Source organism: Mercenaria mercenaria, chromosome 12 (assembly GCF_021730395.1).
Source record: "Mercenaria mercenaria strain notata chromosome 12, MADL_Memer_1, whole genome shotgun sequence".
Classification (NCBI taxonomy): domain Eukaryota; kingdom Metazoa; phylum Mollusca; class Bivalvia; order Venerida; family Veneridae; genus Mercenaria; species Mercenaria mercenaria.
In genome coordinates, this window is record NC_069372.1 from 51654602 (window position 1) to 51674595 (window position 19994).

Here is a 19994-nt window from a genome sequence, read left to right on the forward strand (position 1 = left end):
TGGGTACTCATCGTGTTTTATTTTGCTTTGCCTATTAACGCATGCCTGGAATCAACAGTTTAATTATCTGAAAATGCGATATCTTCTAAACTCTAGTAAGACATTTTGTAAGGCGTTAAAATTTATTTAAATTCTATGCCATCATAAATTAGAAAGGATAAGAAAATTTACTAATGATTGATAAAATTCGGCACAGGATTTTGTTACGTTGTCATCTTTGGATAGTCATACATCTGTAAATTTGGTAACTTGTTACACAGGACAACTAAAGACTAATGTTGCGATAGTTTAATGATATGTAAACGAAGATCTTTGTAAACGTAGGATGTAGCCACGCTTACGACGGGAAATGAAACATGTAACACTTCTCAAACCCCCTATCTCCGGGTAAACTGAACTCTATTGCCGATAAACATTGAACGGACATCATAATCCAAAATGACCAGAAAATATTATAACACCTAATTCCATGTACGGGGAGACATTTTACGGCCTCTAAGCGACACTGAAAGACGGCTGTATCAATAGCTATTTTAAAGACAGGGACCCGTTTTAGAAAATATTAATATCTGGAATTGCGGCTTTACAATAGTAGTTACATAACTCTAACTATGTCATTAGAAAATGAGTTATCAAGTTCAGAAGTTTCACCTTTTTTATTTTTAATGACATGCGCGTATTTCAAAAGACTCTAAAGTGTAAATTTAGTGTGCTATTTTTTATAATGAGTCTTCATGAGCTATTGTATACGTATTTTTGCATGTAAATTATAAAAATAATAAATAAAAAATAAAGGTAGCAGTTGACTCACTGGAAGCACTGAGCATAGCACACACAGCCAGAGACACACATCGTAAAGTAGGCCAACTACAAATAGAAACTGTTGTAGAAAGGTACAACAGATAGGTTGCTTCAAATTTCCGTACATTTTGATTATATGAAAGATATAAAAAGGGATGGGATAAGAAAGGATTGGGTTGGGGTGCGTGTAGGTAAGAAGGGAAAGGGTTATTAAAAGGGAGAGGTGGCATGGAAGGGAGGTTAAGTGAAGGGGAGTAACACCACCGCTAAACAAGACAATATTCTTAGCATACTCGTATTACACAAAAACCGGATAAAAAGCAAATAGACACATAAAAGTTGAAAATTGGGACACCGCTTTTGAACAGTCAGTAACTTATATAAAGGAAAAGAAAACTGGTGAATCCAACCTCACATTCACCCTATTTTCAGCTATATAGACGAGACAGTGTAAATAAAATCAATCTCCGCCGAGAACAACTTTTATAATAGTGACCAAACACCAGACTATATAAAGTAAAACACATACACAGGGTAAATCAGAGGCCCCAATAAACCAGTGTACTCAAAAACATTGAAGCAAGAGTATAAAAAGACTACTTTTAAGGACACGACTGGGTAAGTTCACTCCCTCCGTCCATTTTTGTAGAATGTAGGATAAAAGCTTGACAGGGTATCTCAGTAGTTATCGTACTATCGGATAGGAAAGCGTAGCTAATAACTGAAGTACGAAAGACCCGTGGTGACATTTCAACTTCATTATTTCACGATTTCTGCTTCCTGATTTCACGATTTCCACTTCATGAATTCACGATTTCACGATTTCCACTTCATGAATTCACGAATTCACGATTTCACGAAAAAACTTCACGATTTCTTGATTTCACGATTTCATGATTTCACGATTTCTTGATTTCACGATTTCCACTTCATGAATTCACGATTTCACGATTTCTGCTTCCTGAATTCACGATTTCCACTTCTTGAATTCACGATTTCACGATTTCCACTTCATGAATTCACGATTTCCACTTCACGAATTCACGATTTCCACTTCATGAATTCACGATTTCACGATTTCAACTTCATGAATTCACGATTTCCACTTCACGATTTCACGATTTCAACTTCACGAATTCACGATTTCCACTTCACGAATTCACGATTTCAACTTCACGAATTCACGATTTCCACTTCACGAATTCACGATTTCACGATTTCAGCTTCATGAATTCACGATTTCCACTTCACGAATTCACGATTTCACGATTTCAACTTCACGATTTCAACTTCACGAATTCACGATTTCCACTTCACGAATTCACGATTTCACGATTTCCACTTCATGAATTCACGATTTCACGATTTCAACTTCATGATTTCACGATTTCCACTTCACGGATTCACGATTTCACGATTTCAACTTCACGAATTCACGATTTCACTATTTCAACTTCACGAATTCACGATTTCCACTTCACGAATTCACGATTTCACGATTTCCACTTCATGAATTCACGATTTCACGATTTCCACTTCATGAATTCACGAATTCACGATTTCACGAAAAAACTTCACGATTTCTTGATTTCACGATTTCATGATTTCACGATTTCTTGATTTCACGATTTCCACTTCATGAATTCACGATTTCACGATTTCTGCTTCCTGAATTCACGATTTCCACTTCTTGAATTCACGATTTCACGATTTCCACTTCATGAATTCACGATTTCCACTTCACGAATTCACGATTTCCACTTCATGAATTCACGATTTCACGATTTCAACTTCATGAATTCACGATTTCCACTTCACTATTTCACGATTTCAACTTCACGAATTCACGATTTCCACTTCACGAATTCACGAATTCAACTTCACAAATTCACGATTTCCACTTCACGAATTCACGATTTCACGATTTCAGCTTCATGAATTCACGATTTCCACTTCACGAATTCACGATTTCACGATTTCAGCTTCATGAATTCACGATTTCCACTTCACGAATTCACGATTTCACGATTTCAACTTCACGATTTCAACTTCACGAATTCACGATTTCCACTTCACGAATTCACGATTTCACGATTTCCACTTCATGAATTCACGATTTCACGATTTCAACTTCATGATTTCACGATTTCCACTTCACGAATTCACGATTTCACGATTTCAACTTCACGAATTCACGATTTCACGATTTCAACTTCACGAATTCACGATTTCCACTTCACGAATTCACGATTTCACGATTTCCACTTCATGAATTCACGATTTCACGATTTCAACTTCACGAATTCACGATTTCACGATTTCCACTTCATGAATTCACGATTTCACGATTTCAACTTCATGAATTCACGATTTCCACTTCACGAATTCACGATTTCAACTTCATGAATTCACGATTTCACGATTTCCACTTCACGAATTCACGATTTCACGATTTCAACTTCACGAATTCACGATTTCCACTTCACGAATTCACGATTTCAACTTCATGAATTCACGATTTCACGATTTCCACTTCACGAATTCACGATTTCACGATTTCAACTTCACGAATTCACGATTTCCACTTCACGAATTCTCGATTTCTCGATTTCCACTTCACGAATTCACGATTTCACGATTTCAACTTCACGAATTCACGATTTCCACTTCACGAATTCACGATTTCACTATTTCAACTTCATGAATTCACGATTTCACCATCGTGAAATCGTGAATTCGTGAAGTGGAAATCGAGAATTCGTGAAGTGGAAATCGTGAATTCATGAAGTGGAAATCGTGAAATCGTGAATTCATGAAGTGGAAATCGTGAAACCATGAAGCAGAAATCGTGAAATAATGAAGTTGAAATGTCACCACGGGGTCTTTCGTACTGAAGAGAGGAACTGTGCACTTCGATTTTTGAACCGCATTCTTTCTTAATCATTCTTAAGCTAAGCATTGTGTTTAATTTTCTTTACTTTATAAATTACACCCCATTGGTATACGGGGTGCCGCTGTATACTGGGTGTGTAAGAACAAGTTTAAGAAATGTTTTTCAAATTATACTGACTGTATTTCTTTAAAAGTTCGGACGATCTGTGGTTAAATTTAGTTAAAGCCTTCCAAAGTTTGTGATAGCGGTAACACTGTTTTAACATTTTTAGGTAATATAAAGATTTCTATAATCACATTCCTCCTACTTTGAGCAAGCTCTTGCAAAACGAACAAGTTGAGAAATATAGTCACCGCATGATGACCAGGTGGGGAAATTAATATTAGTATTATCGCATTTGGTATGGTTTCTGATTTCTGTCCTATAATTTGCATAGTTTCCTGAAGTACTTTTGACCCTATTGGGACAATTTCTCCGGGAGTGAATTCTATGTCCACACTCATTGATAACTCGACTTTCTCTGTTTTCATTTGGTAGCCTAATTTGTTTTAGTGAACTCTATTTCTGCCAAACGATAGTCGGTATCACTGATAGACAAATTCTAGAACGACTGCTGTACACTTCACCACTGTCCGTTTTCTATAAATCCTGGTAGGCAAATGATTTTTAGGAAAGTATCTGTTGACAAAATTGTTTTCAGCATCACCATAATTATGACATTCACTGCCACTTCCGACCACTCAATACTCTCGAATTGTCATTCCCTTTCCATATTTTTCTTCTACGTTCTCATATTTATTACTCCCTTCGCATTGGTCCGCAACTATCCAGCCAGCAATCGGATACTATTCAAAAGGTCACAGTCTAACCGTACTGGTCTCGGCGTCTTGAATCTAACTTCCCCACTAAACGTTTCTGAAATAGCCACGTCAAATTCCTACAAATTCTAGGATTGAGCTGCGGTCCTAGTACCGACTTCCTAGTCTATGGTAACAATATCTCCCTGAGTAGTGAGGTATTCTTTCAAGTTCAAATGGAATCGACGAAGTACTAAGGAAAAAATGTGTACTCGTAGTAGGTCTAGTGCAACAAGATATCTATTCACTAATCGATAGATAACTTTAAGAATGTCACCAGTATTAAAAGCAATACTAAAAAGGGAACCTTTTTATGAAATTTTACTCACTATTTAAACATTTAATTTTTCTTTTAAAAACTCTGGTTTTGAAGGTAGGTACACTGTATCTTTGTTATCGCCATTTTACTGAATCAAATAAGTAAAAAGACTGTAAACGTTTAACACAGCTTCATGGAAAATTCCAATAAATTAATAACTTTCTTCGGATTCAAGAAACTCAGATATACAGCTGAATAAGCCAAAAGGGAACACATCAAGACAGGCTTTTATTAAGATTTTACGTGAATGATCTCCCTTTAACTAAAATCTTTCCTTAATTCTAGATGAGGTAATTTAAACGTGTTACAATGGTAGAATAGGTTCGATCCGCGTTACGACGTGTGTTAAAGGCTGAAAATATGACAGACAAATGAACCAAATGTAAGGTACACGTGTTTATCAAGGGGTTCTTGTCCTTGTTTATTCTACGGCGTAGATAGCTTTCCGGAAGCATGTCACCAACTAGTGCCCTGGTAACGGATGGCCAGACGTCAAGAATGGTGTAAGAAAACAATTGAAAATTTCGAAGATACCTTTCATAGTATGCAAGTAGGGGGGACTCACAGAAAAAAATAATTACGATATTATCTCTAAATTACTGTAATTTATTATCAAAATATTATTATCGAATATATGTGTAAACTAAGTACTAAAAGAATTCTGTCCAAATGAAATATTACAACAATTACAACAATTTCTGGAGACATCAAAAACTAGGCGGTATCTAAGGAAACTTGGCTAAAGCCATACTCTGTGTTCAGGTGACCCGCCACCGAGCATGCGCACAACTTACTGACTCGGCAAAGAGCTGTGCATGCATATTAAAGTATTGACCCGGCACAACGTTTATCTCTCACAAAAGTTATATATCAGAGTCAAACCTATTCCCTTGATCACCTCTTTTAGGAATGTTATGTTCACACCACTAGTGGAACCAATTATATCAATTTACCAGTAGCTAAAAGTTTTGGAAACTGTCTACAACTTTTTAGTGTTCGCCTGACGAAAGGAAATATCTTATACATGTATTCTCATGTTTTCAAAAAGTTTTTCTAAAAGTCAATTTAAGAGAGTAACTTCAATTTTCAAACATGTCTTTAATATTGTCTTTTGGCAGTTTCTGTGATATGCAAATTCCGAAACCTCAGATCCCCTCTTTAAATTCCAGTTTATTTAGTTCTGCCAATTGTTTTTCTCGTTTAAGGTAATCCATTCTTTTAAAGAGAATTCCTATAATTTTTTTCCTTTCATAGATTTTTTTTTAATTCACATATATGATAGGAAAATTTGTGCTGAAAACAATGAACAAATAAAAACAATGGGTCACCAGGCTTGTTTTTGTGAAATATTGTTTTGAACACACCCACTGTTGCTGAAACTGCCAGCGATTTTTCAACATTTTCATAATTTTCTGCTTTTTTATAAATACCAACCAAAATATACATCAAGTCAGCACAATAAGTTTTTTTTCTTTTTACAGATTTTATTATATATTTATTTGATATCATAGTCATATTTGTAATACTCTATCCTTACAATAATGGATACAAATGTAAAAAAAATATTGTTTCATATTCACTTTTGTAAACTTTTTTCAATGAAAAATACCCATAGTGAAGAATATTTTTTTAAATTTTGAAAAAACTCTTTCATAGAATTTTTTCCTGTTTTTCTTGTGTATAGATAATTGTATTGTGAGCATAAAAATGGCTAAAAATGTATGGGTCACCAGGCTAAATTTTATGTTAAGACCGCTAGAATACAACACCTGTTCGGACGGGAAATGGCGCGAACCTGGCCAAATTGATTACATGTATGTCTGCTAGAAGTTAAAAAAAAGTTTTAAAAATTCTTAATTCTTTCTATAATTGAATACTAAATAATCTGAAAGGTGATATTGTTTTATCAGTACTAAGTCAATTATCTTACATTATATGAATAACACTGTCTGTATACTAAAATGCGATGTGAAAACACAACCACAAAAATAGCAAGATACCTGTCAGGCATGATACTTGTCAATACAACATAAAACAGTATCAACATTTGATTACTGATAAAACGTATCAAAAATGTTATTTCATTCAAGATTCCTCATATTTAAGATTGTCTGTCACATGTTTCAACAAATGTTGACTTCAGTTCAGTTTTCCATAGAAAGATGCGCATAAAAAATATAGGAATTCCCTTTAACCAGGGGTCATACGCCGCTTTTCGTGGCTTTGACTATCACACTGTGATTCATTGAAGGTTTTATGTACACCGCCGTATGAATACATCTGCGAGTGTTTTTCCCCTTTTTTTTTTTTTTTTTTTTTTTTTGCTTTTCTTTTGGTACATGTGACATTTGTAACTTTCTGCACAACCTTGGACTAGAGGGCGTAGACGGTAGCTTGCATTTCCACTGAAGTCTACTTTTCAGTTTTGAAACAGGCGTTGCAAACTTGTGCAACACATTACTCTTTCTATTTCAGATTTATTTTCATTATTTCCTTATTTTTGTTACAGTGTTAAATAGAAATTAGGGTCAAAAAGGCTATGACAATTTTTGATATAAAATTTCAGGCACTATTCTTTTGTATGTTTTTGAATATCCATTTCATATCTAAACTCATACTAGTACATATTGTATGCTCAATACGGGATTGTCCTCCTACCAATACTTACCTTTTGTCAGGGTACTCAATATTCGGGCCCTAATCGATAGGGAATGTATATAGACATATATAGCAAAACCCCGCAAAACCATTTCTTTGTTTCATGAGATTGACTGAAAATCTGAACATTTCAAATGGTCAAAGTATGTCACGTCCTTTTATCTATTCTGTCATATACATGTAGATAAAATATTTTATCATCTGGTTTTGACAAGGCAAATTTGTTTAAAATCAGTGCTCATCAAATATGGAACAATTCATCAATATAATCCTTATATTGATACTATCAGGTACCAAACATTTTTTAAATATGTTCTATCTACTGTAGCAAGACATGCACTAGATTACTTGCACTACATGTTGGGGTATAGTGATTGTTTCAGTCTTGGATCTGGGTCTTATATTTACTATCTATGCGTTAATCTTATTATAATGAAGCTTTTTACATACACATGTACATGTAGTATCTTTAAATACAGCTTTTATACGTCTTTTTGGAAAATCGGGACGTACTATGTGATGGCGAGTGCGTCTGTCTGTCCGTCTGTCCGTCATAATTCGTATGCCTGGAGTACAAACATTAAAGGTATTGACTTCAGGCTTGGCATAGAGGTAGATGGCGATGTGCAGAGCGCTTAAACCGGCTTTGTAGGTCAATGGTCAGGGTCACAAAATGAGCTCTAAGGTCCGTCATAGTTTGTATCCGGAGCATAACTAAATAACCATGCGACGTATTGACGTCAAACTTGGCGTGTAGGTAAGTGCCGATGAGGCAATGTGCAGAGCACAAGAATTGGGTCTGTAGGTCAAAGGTCAATGTCACAAATTGAGCTCAATGGTCAATCAGTCCGTCATATTTCGTGTCTGGAGCATAACGTACTAACCATTCAAGGTATTGACTTCAAACTTGACATGTAGGTAAGTGGCGATGAGACGATGTGCCGAATGCATGAACCAGAGTGGTAGATCAAAGGTCAAGGTAACAGCAAGGTCAAATCTGTCCATCCTATTTCATGTACAGAGCATAACTTAAAATATAGTTTTTATTTGGCAGATCCCTTTTTTGTGGACTTACAAATGTTTTATAGAAATACTTCCCTTTGTTGTCACTATTAATGCTTATTTTGTAACTCTTTTTATTAATGGCCTTTGGGAAAACCGAGACTACTTTTCTGTGGTACAACACGGATGGTACCTCAAAGTTTTAGGTGTATTTAGACATATCTGTACCTGGTAAGGATTGTTTTGTTTACTTAAATTTTTTGAGGATTTTTTAAGAATTTCTTTCCTTTGTTGTACCTATAAATAGCTGATTTTGTAACTTTTTTATTATTAGTCATACGGAAAAGCCAACACCCTTTTTCTGTGGTGCAACATGGATGATACATCAATTTTAGGTGCATTTTGACCAACTCTACCTGGTAAAGATTTTGTGGACTTTGAATTATTTTTGTGTGGATGGTCGTTTCTGTTAAGGATGTACGAGCGTTTTTTTCAGGATATCCGCCATTTTGAAAATGTTTCTTCAAATATTGCCTTCCAACAAAAATTTTGCCAAAAATTAACGCTAAACCATTAAAATATGGCTAATAAAGTTCCATTTAAGCAAATAGATTCTGCTTTTTGCGAAAAAAGAATTTTCACCCTTATTTTTGGCTGGCATTTGTCTAAAATTGACGTAAGTTTTACAACGGGGTAGGGGTAGGTAATTTCAAATATCTATGAAAGTAGATCAGGTTTCGTCTTGATATTTTCCTGACTGATATATATAATGATAAGCTATAATTGAAATAAAAATTTTCAAGATATCTCTTTATTTTATCTGGAAAATATAAATTAAATAAAAAAGAACACAAAATATCAAAATTCACAAGTTTTTGACAGTTTTTTCTTAATAAATCTCTTAGATGCACGGTGACACCTACTTTTTTTCTTTCCGTTTTAAAACATTTTTGTGCGTCATTAAAGCTGCAAAATATTTTTAAAATCTTACCGTCAGAATTTTTTTCGTAGATCTAAATACATTTTTTCCATTGAAAATAAAGTGGGTGGGGTAATTATGTCAACATATGTAAAAATGAAAGAGATTTGTTTGTGACATTTATGCTTATATAATACTGACATCACCTTGTATTCATATTAACCTGTAAGACATGAAATCCCTATAACATTAAATGGAATATTATATGTTTTATAAAGTACAACCATTTTTTCAATTTTACAAAATTTCAGAAATGCTTAAACAGTGGGTGTAGAAAATGCCCTATAAAATTAAAACGAGTTCGGTGACCTATGTTTTTTCTTCTCTTGTTTGTCTTGAAAACTAATGTTCTTCAAGCTCACAGAGTATGAAAAAAATCTTAACGTTAGAAAAAATTCGATCGTACATCCTTAAATATCTTTAATTTTGGTCAAAATATTGAAATGAAACTTGTTTTAATTGGCTGAAATGTTTGAGTCATTCAGACGGTGTGTCAACAATTAATGGGCTCGACATTGTTGCTCTGTGGACTTCAACATTCTAGTTCTTTAAATTTTGCTCCCGTCTTCCTCTGATATAACCCTTTGGGTGTATATTGCCCCGTAGCGTAGTGACGTAGCTCTTGTTCAAATTTTTAATTTTCTGACACTAATCTGGTTCGGAAAGTGTAGCTAAAGCAGACGCCTGTAGTTCTATTGTCAACGTTGTATAGTGGTTGCATACAAACACCGCTTTTAATGTGTTCCTATGTGATAACAGATAACATTTCTCTTTTAAGCAAACGGAACTGCAAAACATACCGATGACTGTCATGGTAAGGACTGCGTTGCCGTCAGCGAAGCAATTCAAAATATTGGCAGTTACTTCGACGATCATCTGTGTCATGCATTCAAAGACGTAGACTGCGCTTATCATGTATTAACAAATGATGAACAAATCTGCGGATCAGACGGAAACACTTACAGTAATCAGTAAGTTTCCTTTACACGTTTGAATTAATAGACAGCTGGTGAATATACGATATATGAACATGACGTTCATGCGCAAAACTGAAAATGGTCACACTTGAAGTAGCACAAAATAAGTGTAGTCGTATTGACAAGTGTTCGATAAAGTATTGCGGCATTCTCCGGTTGCTAAGAAAAAATCAGTTTTCAGCTATGCCAAAATAACATATAACGAAGTTTCCTTTTATTTTTAATGTCAAACAGCATTTGGCCGACAAAAGTGACTCGTGTATATTGATGTCTAATGTTACCTATTTGATTCCATACAGTTGTGTCTTCGCAAAGGCACGATGTGTCAGAGTTCTCGACAAACACAATTATGTACACCACCAGCTTGTTAATCCACTTCTAGTAGCGTCGCACGGACCATGTGGCGCTTCAACAGTCAATCCATCCGCTGAAACGACATCAATAAAACTGACCACAGGTTCAACGGGGACTACGTCTGTATTTACAAACGGCGGAAATACAGGTAAGATATGAGCCGTGCCATGAGAAAACCAACATAGTGGGTTTGCGACCAGCATGGATCCAGACCAGCCTGCGCATCCGCGCAGTCTGGTCAGGCTCCATGCTGTTCGCTTTTAAAGCCTATTGGAACTGGAGAAACTGTTAGCGAACAGCATGGAGCCTGACCAGACTGCGCGGATGCGCAGGCTGGTCTGGATCCATGCTGGTCGCATACCCACTATGTTGGTTTTCCCATGGCACGGCTCATATATTATATGGTTGGCATACAATATTATAAGCGAACAAAGAAGTAATCTATTCAAAGATAATGTTGATACGCTGTCTGTAAGTTATGTTATTTCATTTACGAAATCATAAGCCATTTGATGTTTGTTACCACTTTTACTGTGATAAAACAAATAATACAAACAATTAATTACTACAGACTAAGTCAAAAGGATAAATACAGCCTAACATGCCAACCACTTATTTTAATCTTTCTGTCAATTATAATTTTTCGATCAGCATTATACTTACAAGATCTGATGAGTAAGAATTCAAGTAACGATTTTATGGTGATTTATTGAGACACTTGATAAACCACATTTCAGTATTGTCTAATATGCACCCACGCACTATTATGCACATACATATATACGCACGTACGTACATAGAACCCTACAACATAACACCTAATATTTACAACGAATGCACTAATACAATGTAGTGAAAGATAAGATAGCGTATTTGTGATGTGCTGAACATGTATTTTTCGACTTAAGGTACGGTCAACTTGAGCACTTAACTGTTTCTCTACCTCAGACAATTAAATGTTATGAGTCTTCTTAAAATACAATGTATTTGTGATTCCTGGTGGTATAATAGTGTTACAAATGTGACTGGATGGTGATATACACAGTGACTTTTGTCTTTTGGATATGGACTTCTCTAGAACCTGTCATTGATGAAGTCAAGACTTTATTACAGTGATTGAACTACTTCTGTGACCGTAGTTGTTGTCGAGGTAGTCTCATCAAAAAACTGTCTGTGGATGCACTTTTTAAGTGTAGCAGCTAAAATGAAAAGTAGAACCTCTGGCCTTATGGTACTCCAGAATTTAATTCCAGTTATTTTGAATTTCGACCTGAAAAGTAAGACTTGCTAATATGTGTCAGTTAGTTAGAATTGGAACTACTTAAATAGTTACGTGTGAGATATTGTATTCTTTCTATCTGGTAATTAACACTTTATGGTTATCAAATCAAAATTCAAACGCCTTGGTTTAAACAATATTTATTCAAGAAATATCATGTAATAACAATAAATATATATGTCACAAAGGCAAGGGATCAAGCAGAAAGCTAATAAGCTTTTTTAGAAGCTCTTTCCCAGTATTATCCCAATAAATGATAAGAGGAAAAACAATATTATCATCAAACTTTATGTAATAAATAGGCAATAACTTTAAAAATCATATCTATTTTTTGGCATTTATTTGTTAAAAGAAATATGTTTGTTGTTAGACATGATAATCAAAAATAGAAAACATATTTAGGAATATATTCCAAATTTTCCTATGTTTTAGGAAGAAAAGCAAGTGAAGAAAAGCAAGTTTTTATTTTTTAAGTTACAACACCTTCAAATTTGATAAATGTGACATTCACTCATCAAAAGTTTTATTTTACTGCTTTCTGAATATTGTTAAGGACATTTATCTAAGATTGAAAATAAAACAGTGTGCATTTTGTTGTTAAAAAGTAACGAATGAAAAAGTACCCTTTATGCAACATATTATTGAAATTGAAATTCAGTATAGATGAAACAATAACTTGATTTTATCTTGTCATATTATATTCCTGTTGTAATGATTGCGGTTATAAGAGAAAATCATTTCTTCATTCCTCTTGCAAGTATTGTATATAAATAAAACGGTAAGATCAATTTCACCGGTATAACCATTTGAGCCGTGCCATGAGAAAACCAACATAGTGGGTGTGCGACCAGCATGGATCCAGACCAGCCTGCGCATCCGCGCAGTCTGGTCAGGATCCATGCTGTTCGCTAACAGTTTCTCCAATTCCAATAGGCTTTAAAAGCGAACAGCATGGAGCCTGACCAGACTGCGCGGATGCGCAGGCTGGTCTGGATCCATGCTGGTCGCACACCCACTATGTTGGTTTTCCCATGGCACGGCTCATTTACATAATTATGATATTGGCAGATATTGTCTGTCAGTACTAATAAACTTTGTTAACGTGGCAGTTGATCTCAATACAACCGACACTGTTATTTTCCAATACAGGTAAATCCGATAATTGCTTTGCATAGACCTATGACGGATTATCTTTGAATACGCCTGGATTTATTGGACTCGACTGCCACATTATCAAAGCTTATTAGTACAAAGGACTATAAAATGTGCTTTATTATAAATGTTTTATTATTACTATATTTATTATTGTTATCGTTGTTATCATTTTTATTATTATCATTACTATTATTATTCCTACATCCTAGTGGTCTAGTGGGGACCGCTGCTGTGCTAGTTGCCCATCAATTACCTACTGTTACATAATCGCTGATACGCCGGAGTTGTTTATTGGATTGGGATTGGTCACTTATATAGTAGTGGAACTGGGCCTTTACTGACAAAGTATTCTATTATCTGTGGAAATCGGGTGGTGGGAAGTTACTCATGTTCCATTGATACATTAATGAAACATTTGTTGAATGTTTTTGCTGCGTCAAGTGGATCATGTATGACCGTGTCTAACTAATCACTGATGGAATTATTCATTACTTAGGATTTTCTAAAAATATTCCTTCCAATTTTTCCATAATCTTTGGGGAGCTGATTGCATCGGTTAAACGTCGGTTATGAGTATTTTTACTCTTTTGCACCAGCGGTAGAAGTTATAGGTGTCACTGGATCGACTGACGTTCTCACGTTGCTTGATTGTCCGGGGTATTTCTGGTATTATGAACAAAACCGGCAAACTGATACTTTAACACGTTTTAACATGTGAATTTTATGTGTCAATGGAAATATGTAAAAACAGTCAAATATATGGTCTATATTACCAGAGAACGAGCGAAATGTATACCAGTAATTTTATCGAGGTATTGTCTATTTAAAATAATTTTGGATAAGATATTACTTTACTGTTGTTTAACCAACACAGTATGATACCAGAAATATAATTGTTTCCTTTTTTATTGATATTTTTGACCTCTCAAGTAAAGGGTACGACCGTGCCAACAACGACTGCGCAGGTGATATCAACAAACGCACCAGTTTCATCAACAACCGCACCATCTTCTCCAAGGCCTTTTACAGTTTCAACGTCGTTTACACCATTCTCGGCAACTACAACTGTTTCAACTGCAGTACCATCTACCACAGTATCGACACATAGTATACTAGGGTCTGTCTTCTGCCAGTTCAAGGGGTCTATTAACTGTGGCACGGATTTAACCGTAGTCTGTGGATCCGATGGAAAATTCTATCCAAACATGTATGTTGTCTTAAATACAAAGATAATGTCTGAAATAACTGTAATTATTTTCATAAAAATTTAATTGCAACATTTATTGGCTCTAAAGCTACTCGTCAACATTTTGGGTGAACTTTTTCAACATGTTCATTTAAACCAGTTCTGAAAAATGATAAAGTGGGTGAAAATAAAAGTAAGATATTGGTAAAAATGCAAGACGAAATGTAAATTTTCTGCATTATTTTAAAAGCTTTGCAACGGTTTACTACCTTATGCACAATATTTGTGGTTATATATAAGAATATCTTGAAAAAATCTAATATCAATAAGTCTGTACCACTAGTCACTTTCAGTGAACTCACATTTTATGAATTTTTGAGAGAAAATATTTTTCGGCTAATATGTGTGGGTTTTTGCCTCATTAAGATCTATTTGTCCACTTTAAAAATGTATGCAAAATTTTGCGGAAATCTATTCAGAAGTTCGTCATTGTCACCGATCACATTTACAACACCCTCAAGTTCACATTTTGTTCCTCACTATTACGAGAATTGTTTTCTGTTTTGTAGGTGCGAACTCTTGAAGGCGAAATGTGTTAATGCAACACTTCGAGAAGTTTCAGATTCATCTTCCTGCAGCTTGCATCATTGAAGAACTTAAATTCTATGTAATATCGTGGCATAGAACAAGTGTAATAAAACTGGCGCTTGTCTTTATTTATTTTGCATGGTATACTTTAAATTTCTGTCTTTTTATCTAACAATTTATTTGTATTGAGTAGGCCTTCATTCTCTTGTAAAAGATATATATATATATATAATATGGTCCGTCCCATGAGAAAACTTGTATTAGTGACAAAAAAATCAAAATCGAGGTAACAAAATATTCATAAAGATCATTCTTTTACCTTTCAAATCTGAAAATTTGAAATAATTATCTTCACTATTTTAAGAGTTACAATAATTTTAAGTAAGTCACCGAAGGCATTGTGAGACGTGACGTTAATATCCTTAAAGCAACGTTAAAGCAATATGATGTCTCGCATGGAGTGTATTTATCAAGGCATTAGTGCAACACATTTTGCGTATCACCCACTAAACATCATGGATTTGAATATTTAGGAAAAGTTCCAAATGAATTTACTGTAAAATAACTTAACTGTATAATCTTTGGTTCCATCAAGGACCTTTTATCTACACACCTCTGTATTTTCATGATGCATTGGTACTTTGGAATTTTCGTTGCCATGACAACACAAATAACATTTATTTGTGAAATATTCTAGAATTTGATTTCCCTTAGATAACTGTATTACAATATACATTGTACTAGTTTCTAGTTTCTGCATGAACAATGTTTTTTTTTTTTTTTTTTTTTATTATTTTAAACTGTTTATTATGCATTAGTTATATTATGTACCTAATAATACAGGTTTTTACGGTGCCCCTAAAGTGACATGTTACACACATTTTTTCCAATTAGATAATGTGAGACTTCTTTTTATTTCGTTTAAACGAAATGATTTCGTTTAAACGAAATAAATGATTTCGTTTAAACGAAATAACTTATTTCGTATAAACGAAATAACTTATTTCGTTTAAACGAAATGATTTCGTTTAAACGAAATAAATGATTTCGTTTAAACGAAATAACTTATTTCGTTTAAACGAAATGATTTCGTTTAAACGAAATAAATGATTTCGTTTAAACGAAATAAGTTATTTCGTTTAAACGAAATGATTTCGTTTAAACGAAATAAAAAAAGTCTCACATTACCTGATTGGAAAAAATGTGTGTAACATGTCACTTTAGGGGCACCGTAGGTTTTCTCATGGAACGGTCCATACTAGTATTATTTGAAATTTTACAAAGATTATTTTTTCCTTTTAAGGTTAACATATACAAACTGAATTATTCATGAAATATTATCTAACATTTATACCTATTTGAAAAAGGTCGTGTTGGACATGGCCGTCTTCCAACCAAGGAAAATGTTTTGTGTAAATGTAGGCCAAAGAGGAAATATTATTTAATAATGAATTGTATGCATATTAATTAGAGAAAAAATAGTGCTATCAAGAAGTACTATGTTCGATATACACACTACATTTCTGTTAAAAGTTCCGGGTAAATTTACTTAATTGAGATAATTCAAGATGTAAGAAAAGTATAGTGAAGGTTTTTGCACCCTAAGTCTTTTGTAACCGTGAAAAGTTTATCACAATTTCCTCAATAAGTTTAGAGTTCTGCTCCTAACAACGTTTTATGAGTAAATTAAAGTCTGTTTGTTTAGGTTTTTATACAGAAGTTTAGTTATGTAAAGGCGGGCAGCTAACCTAACCAGTGTTCCTGGATTCTGTACCAGTACAAACCTGTTCTCCGCAAGTAACTGCCAACTTCCCCAGGTGGAGGACGAATGATTTCAGATACAATGTCTTTTATCAAATCGTCACGGAGAACATATGCCGCGATGTGTCCTCTCCCTACTGAGCTTAGCGGGCGGGCTAGTAATTAAAAGGATGATAATTCAAGAAGTAAGCCAAATTGAGTTACGATGATTAACACCGCACTTTAAATGGTCTCTGACATTGCCTGAAGTTGTAACAGAATCCCCTCTAAACAAAAATGGATAGAGTTAGAAATCTTTTTACAGTTCACTTTCCATGTATAACCTCCATCTTTATATGCAGACTAAATAACATCATTTCAACAATTCAGAAAGTAAGCAAGATATAGATATGTTTTTTTTTGTACATAGCACTTTCTCTCGATGGCCTCTGTCATTGAGTGAAGTTTTAACAATATTTCTTCGATAGGGCTATATACTGAACCAAAAAGCTAACCTGCCATTTGCTGTTATGCAAATGGTTTAAAAATTACTGAAAGTACATATTTTAAATGTTTGGGACAGTTAGATCGATCTATCAATATTAACATATCAAAATTTAATTAGTATTAAATTACACAAAAATATAATTTTATACATTTTACTACCAAAGCCCGTTTTTAAACAAGATGAAAGATGCGTTTCTAGAAAATGAATGTATGCTATTTATAGAAATAAGGAAGAGTAGATTTTGATTTTTCATTAGGAAATGTTTAAATTTCACACACATATTAAATGCTCTTTTACGATAGGGCATGACAACGCAATTATTTTGTTTTGTTGCAATTTTTTTCCCCCTCATAACGTTTTTCGCTAGTTTGTAAATCCTAGATGTTTTAGTGTATTTTTGTGACTTTTCAAAGATTGATTGAAGACGTGAAATGAGCTATTTTATTTGATAGCATATTTTTTTTTTGAAGTTTTAGAAACTTATCACATACATATTGTTCTAATCGTAGACTTAATTTCAAAATTGTACGTTCAGTAATTTTCAAACTACTGGCAAAAGAACTAATGGCGGGTTAGCTGTTTTGTCTAGTATAATAATGCTCTAGAAAAATATTTTAGTCAATCATAAAAAGGGAGATAAATAAAAAAGCAAAGTAGATTGATGATTCTTTTTAATTGCACGTTCTCTTAATATGTTATTATAATAAGTTTTAATAAATACCCTTCAATAGTTTTGGAGTCATGTCCGAACAAAAGTGTTATGACCATGATCTTAAATGTAAGCAAGTGAGAGCTATGATTCGTGTACATTTCACTTCCTTTCCACAGTCTCTGCCGATGTGTCAAGTCTTTTCACATTATTACTTCAATGTAAAAAATGAAATGTTTAAATCATAAAGGGAGATATTTCCAAAAGAAAGCAACTTTCATGAGTTATATTTCTTGTATATTGCTTTTACTGTCTTTGGTTTCTGTCATCGTTCGAAGTTTTAACAAAATCCCTTAAAAAAGTTATCCGGACAATATCCTGTTTTCTCATATTCTCGGGGGCTTAAGGGGTTGTTTTTATTCCCAGTAACAGATTAACCATTTCATAAACAGGTTTTGGGTGTTATTTTGTAGAAAATTCATTTGTCTTTCAGATGGAGTCATAAAATGTTACAGAAATTATCCCATTTAATTATTTTATTACTGTATTTGATACCACCCTCACCCGCAGAAATGGACCAAGAGTTTCCCGTATTCCCGTGGATTTAGATTTGACTTTTCACCACAAAAAGTTGTAGAATTTAAAACATTAAAATTACCATTGTGTAATAAAATTATATATTCTGTAGTAAATACATCAAGAAATATGACCATTAATTGCATAATCAATAATTTATGACAAATTTGCTAACACCACCAGGAAACAATAAGGACTTTTTTAAAAACTGAGTAAAATGCTGATAGTTTCGCCGATATGCGTTCAAATTACTTGAAATTTTCAGTGTGTCAGTTTTGTACCATGCCTGTCTAGAAAATAACAAACACTAAATTATTTGACAACTTTAAGGCAAAAAACGAGGATATGAGAAACCCCGAGAATACGAGAAACAGGGATAAATGTTACGCACGTATGGACGGACGAACGCCCGAACGCATGCACTGACAGGCGTACAGTAGCTTTCACAATATCCCTTTCGCTTTCGGCGAAGGGATAAAAAGCCTTATTTGAAGCATACATACACACTGTTGATTTTGGCTTAACGATGCTCCAACACAATATAGAATCAAAGGCAAAGGAGGAAGAGCATATGTTGGCACCTTTTCTAACTTTCAAGGTATTCTCTATGTCTTTTCCTCCCCAACCCATTCCGCACACACAAACTTTACTTTCCCAAACGTTTAAGCGCTTGCGTTAAATGGCTGTAGATTAAATTTGTACTTTTTTTATAAGCATAGCCAGATTTATTTGCCCCATTTGTGCTTGGAAAGGGTTTGTAAAGGGTTGGCGATAAGAAAATAACGCAAACGATATACATAATCTACCGCTAAACATTGCTTTAACTTAAAATCAGTATACACAACAATGAATGCTAAATATATTCACTTCAAATACAAATTGCTTATTGTGATTTTTCATTTGAAGTCTGTTCGGATCATTTGCAAGTTAATATCATTTTTTGTAAAAGTTACGGCCTTTTCTCGAATTAGAAAAATATATGTTTTACTTAAAGTTTGACTGGAGCAATTATCTCCCTTTTATAAAAAGAATAAATTTGATTTTTGAAAAAAACACTGGTTGCTTTTCTATTCGCTGTTCGTAAATTATTTTTTATTTTATTTTATTTCATTTAGAGCTGTTGATGTCTCCTGTGAGAAGTAATGCATCTGATAAAAACACACATACACACGCACACACACACACACACACACACTAATAATAATGCACTCGAGGCATCTGTCCTTTGTCAACGAACTGTTGAGTCGTTTGAAGGTTATTTGGTATAGTTCTATCAAGGAATGTCCGTTTAAATATTCAATGTTCGCTTACATCCACATTTGAATGCCAGACAGAAAAAATGTGAGACTTTCTGATTTTATCAGGTCTTTTAAATTTTGAACGACGTTTGCGTGACCTCTTCGTGACAGAATTTTTTTTACTGCATGGTTCAAACTAAATAGAACATTTTCTTTTATCTTAAGTGTCAATAAC

General features: G+C 34.1%; 1 protein-coding gene across 1 annotated transcript; it reads left to right on the plus strand.

Moving 5' to 3' along the window:
• The first annotated feature begins 7674 nt into the window (after window positions 1-7674).
• On the plus strand, window positions 7675-15176 carry LOC123535068 (uncharacterized). The gene is made up of 5 exons (XM_053520052.1): window positions 7675-7818; window positions 10288-10480; window positions 10786-10988; window positions 14205-14481; window positions 15030-15176. The coding sequence occupies exons 1-5, from the start codon at window positions 7776-7778 to the stop codon at window positions 15109-15111; spliced, it is 798 nt and encodes a 265-aa protein (XP_053376027.1). The 5' UTR covers window positions 7675-7775; the 3' UTR covers window positions 15112-15176.
• Window positions 15177-19994: the final 4818 nt, after the last annotated feature.

Excerpts from the sequence above, each read along its gene's own strand:
- LOC123535068 (XM_053520052.1), top strand. The coding sequence starts at position 7,776 with ATGGAACAATTCATCAATATAATCCTTATATTGATACTATCAG. Across the intron at positions 7,819-10,287 it reads CCTTATATTGATACTATCAG|CAAACGGAACTGCAAAACAT; the intron begins GTACCAAACATT and ends TTCTCTTTTAAG. Across the intron at positions 10,989-14,204 it reads TACAAACGGCGGAAATACAG|TAAAGGGTACGACCGTGCCA; the intron begins GTAAGATATGAG and ends TGACCTCTCAAG.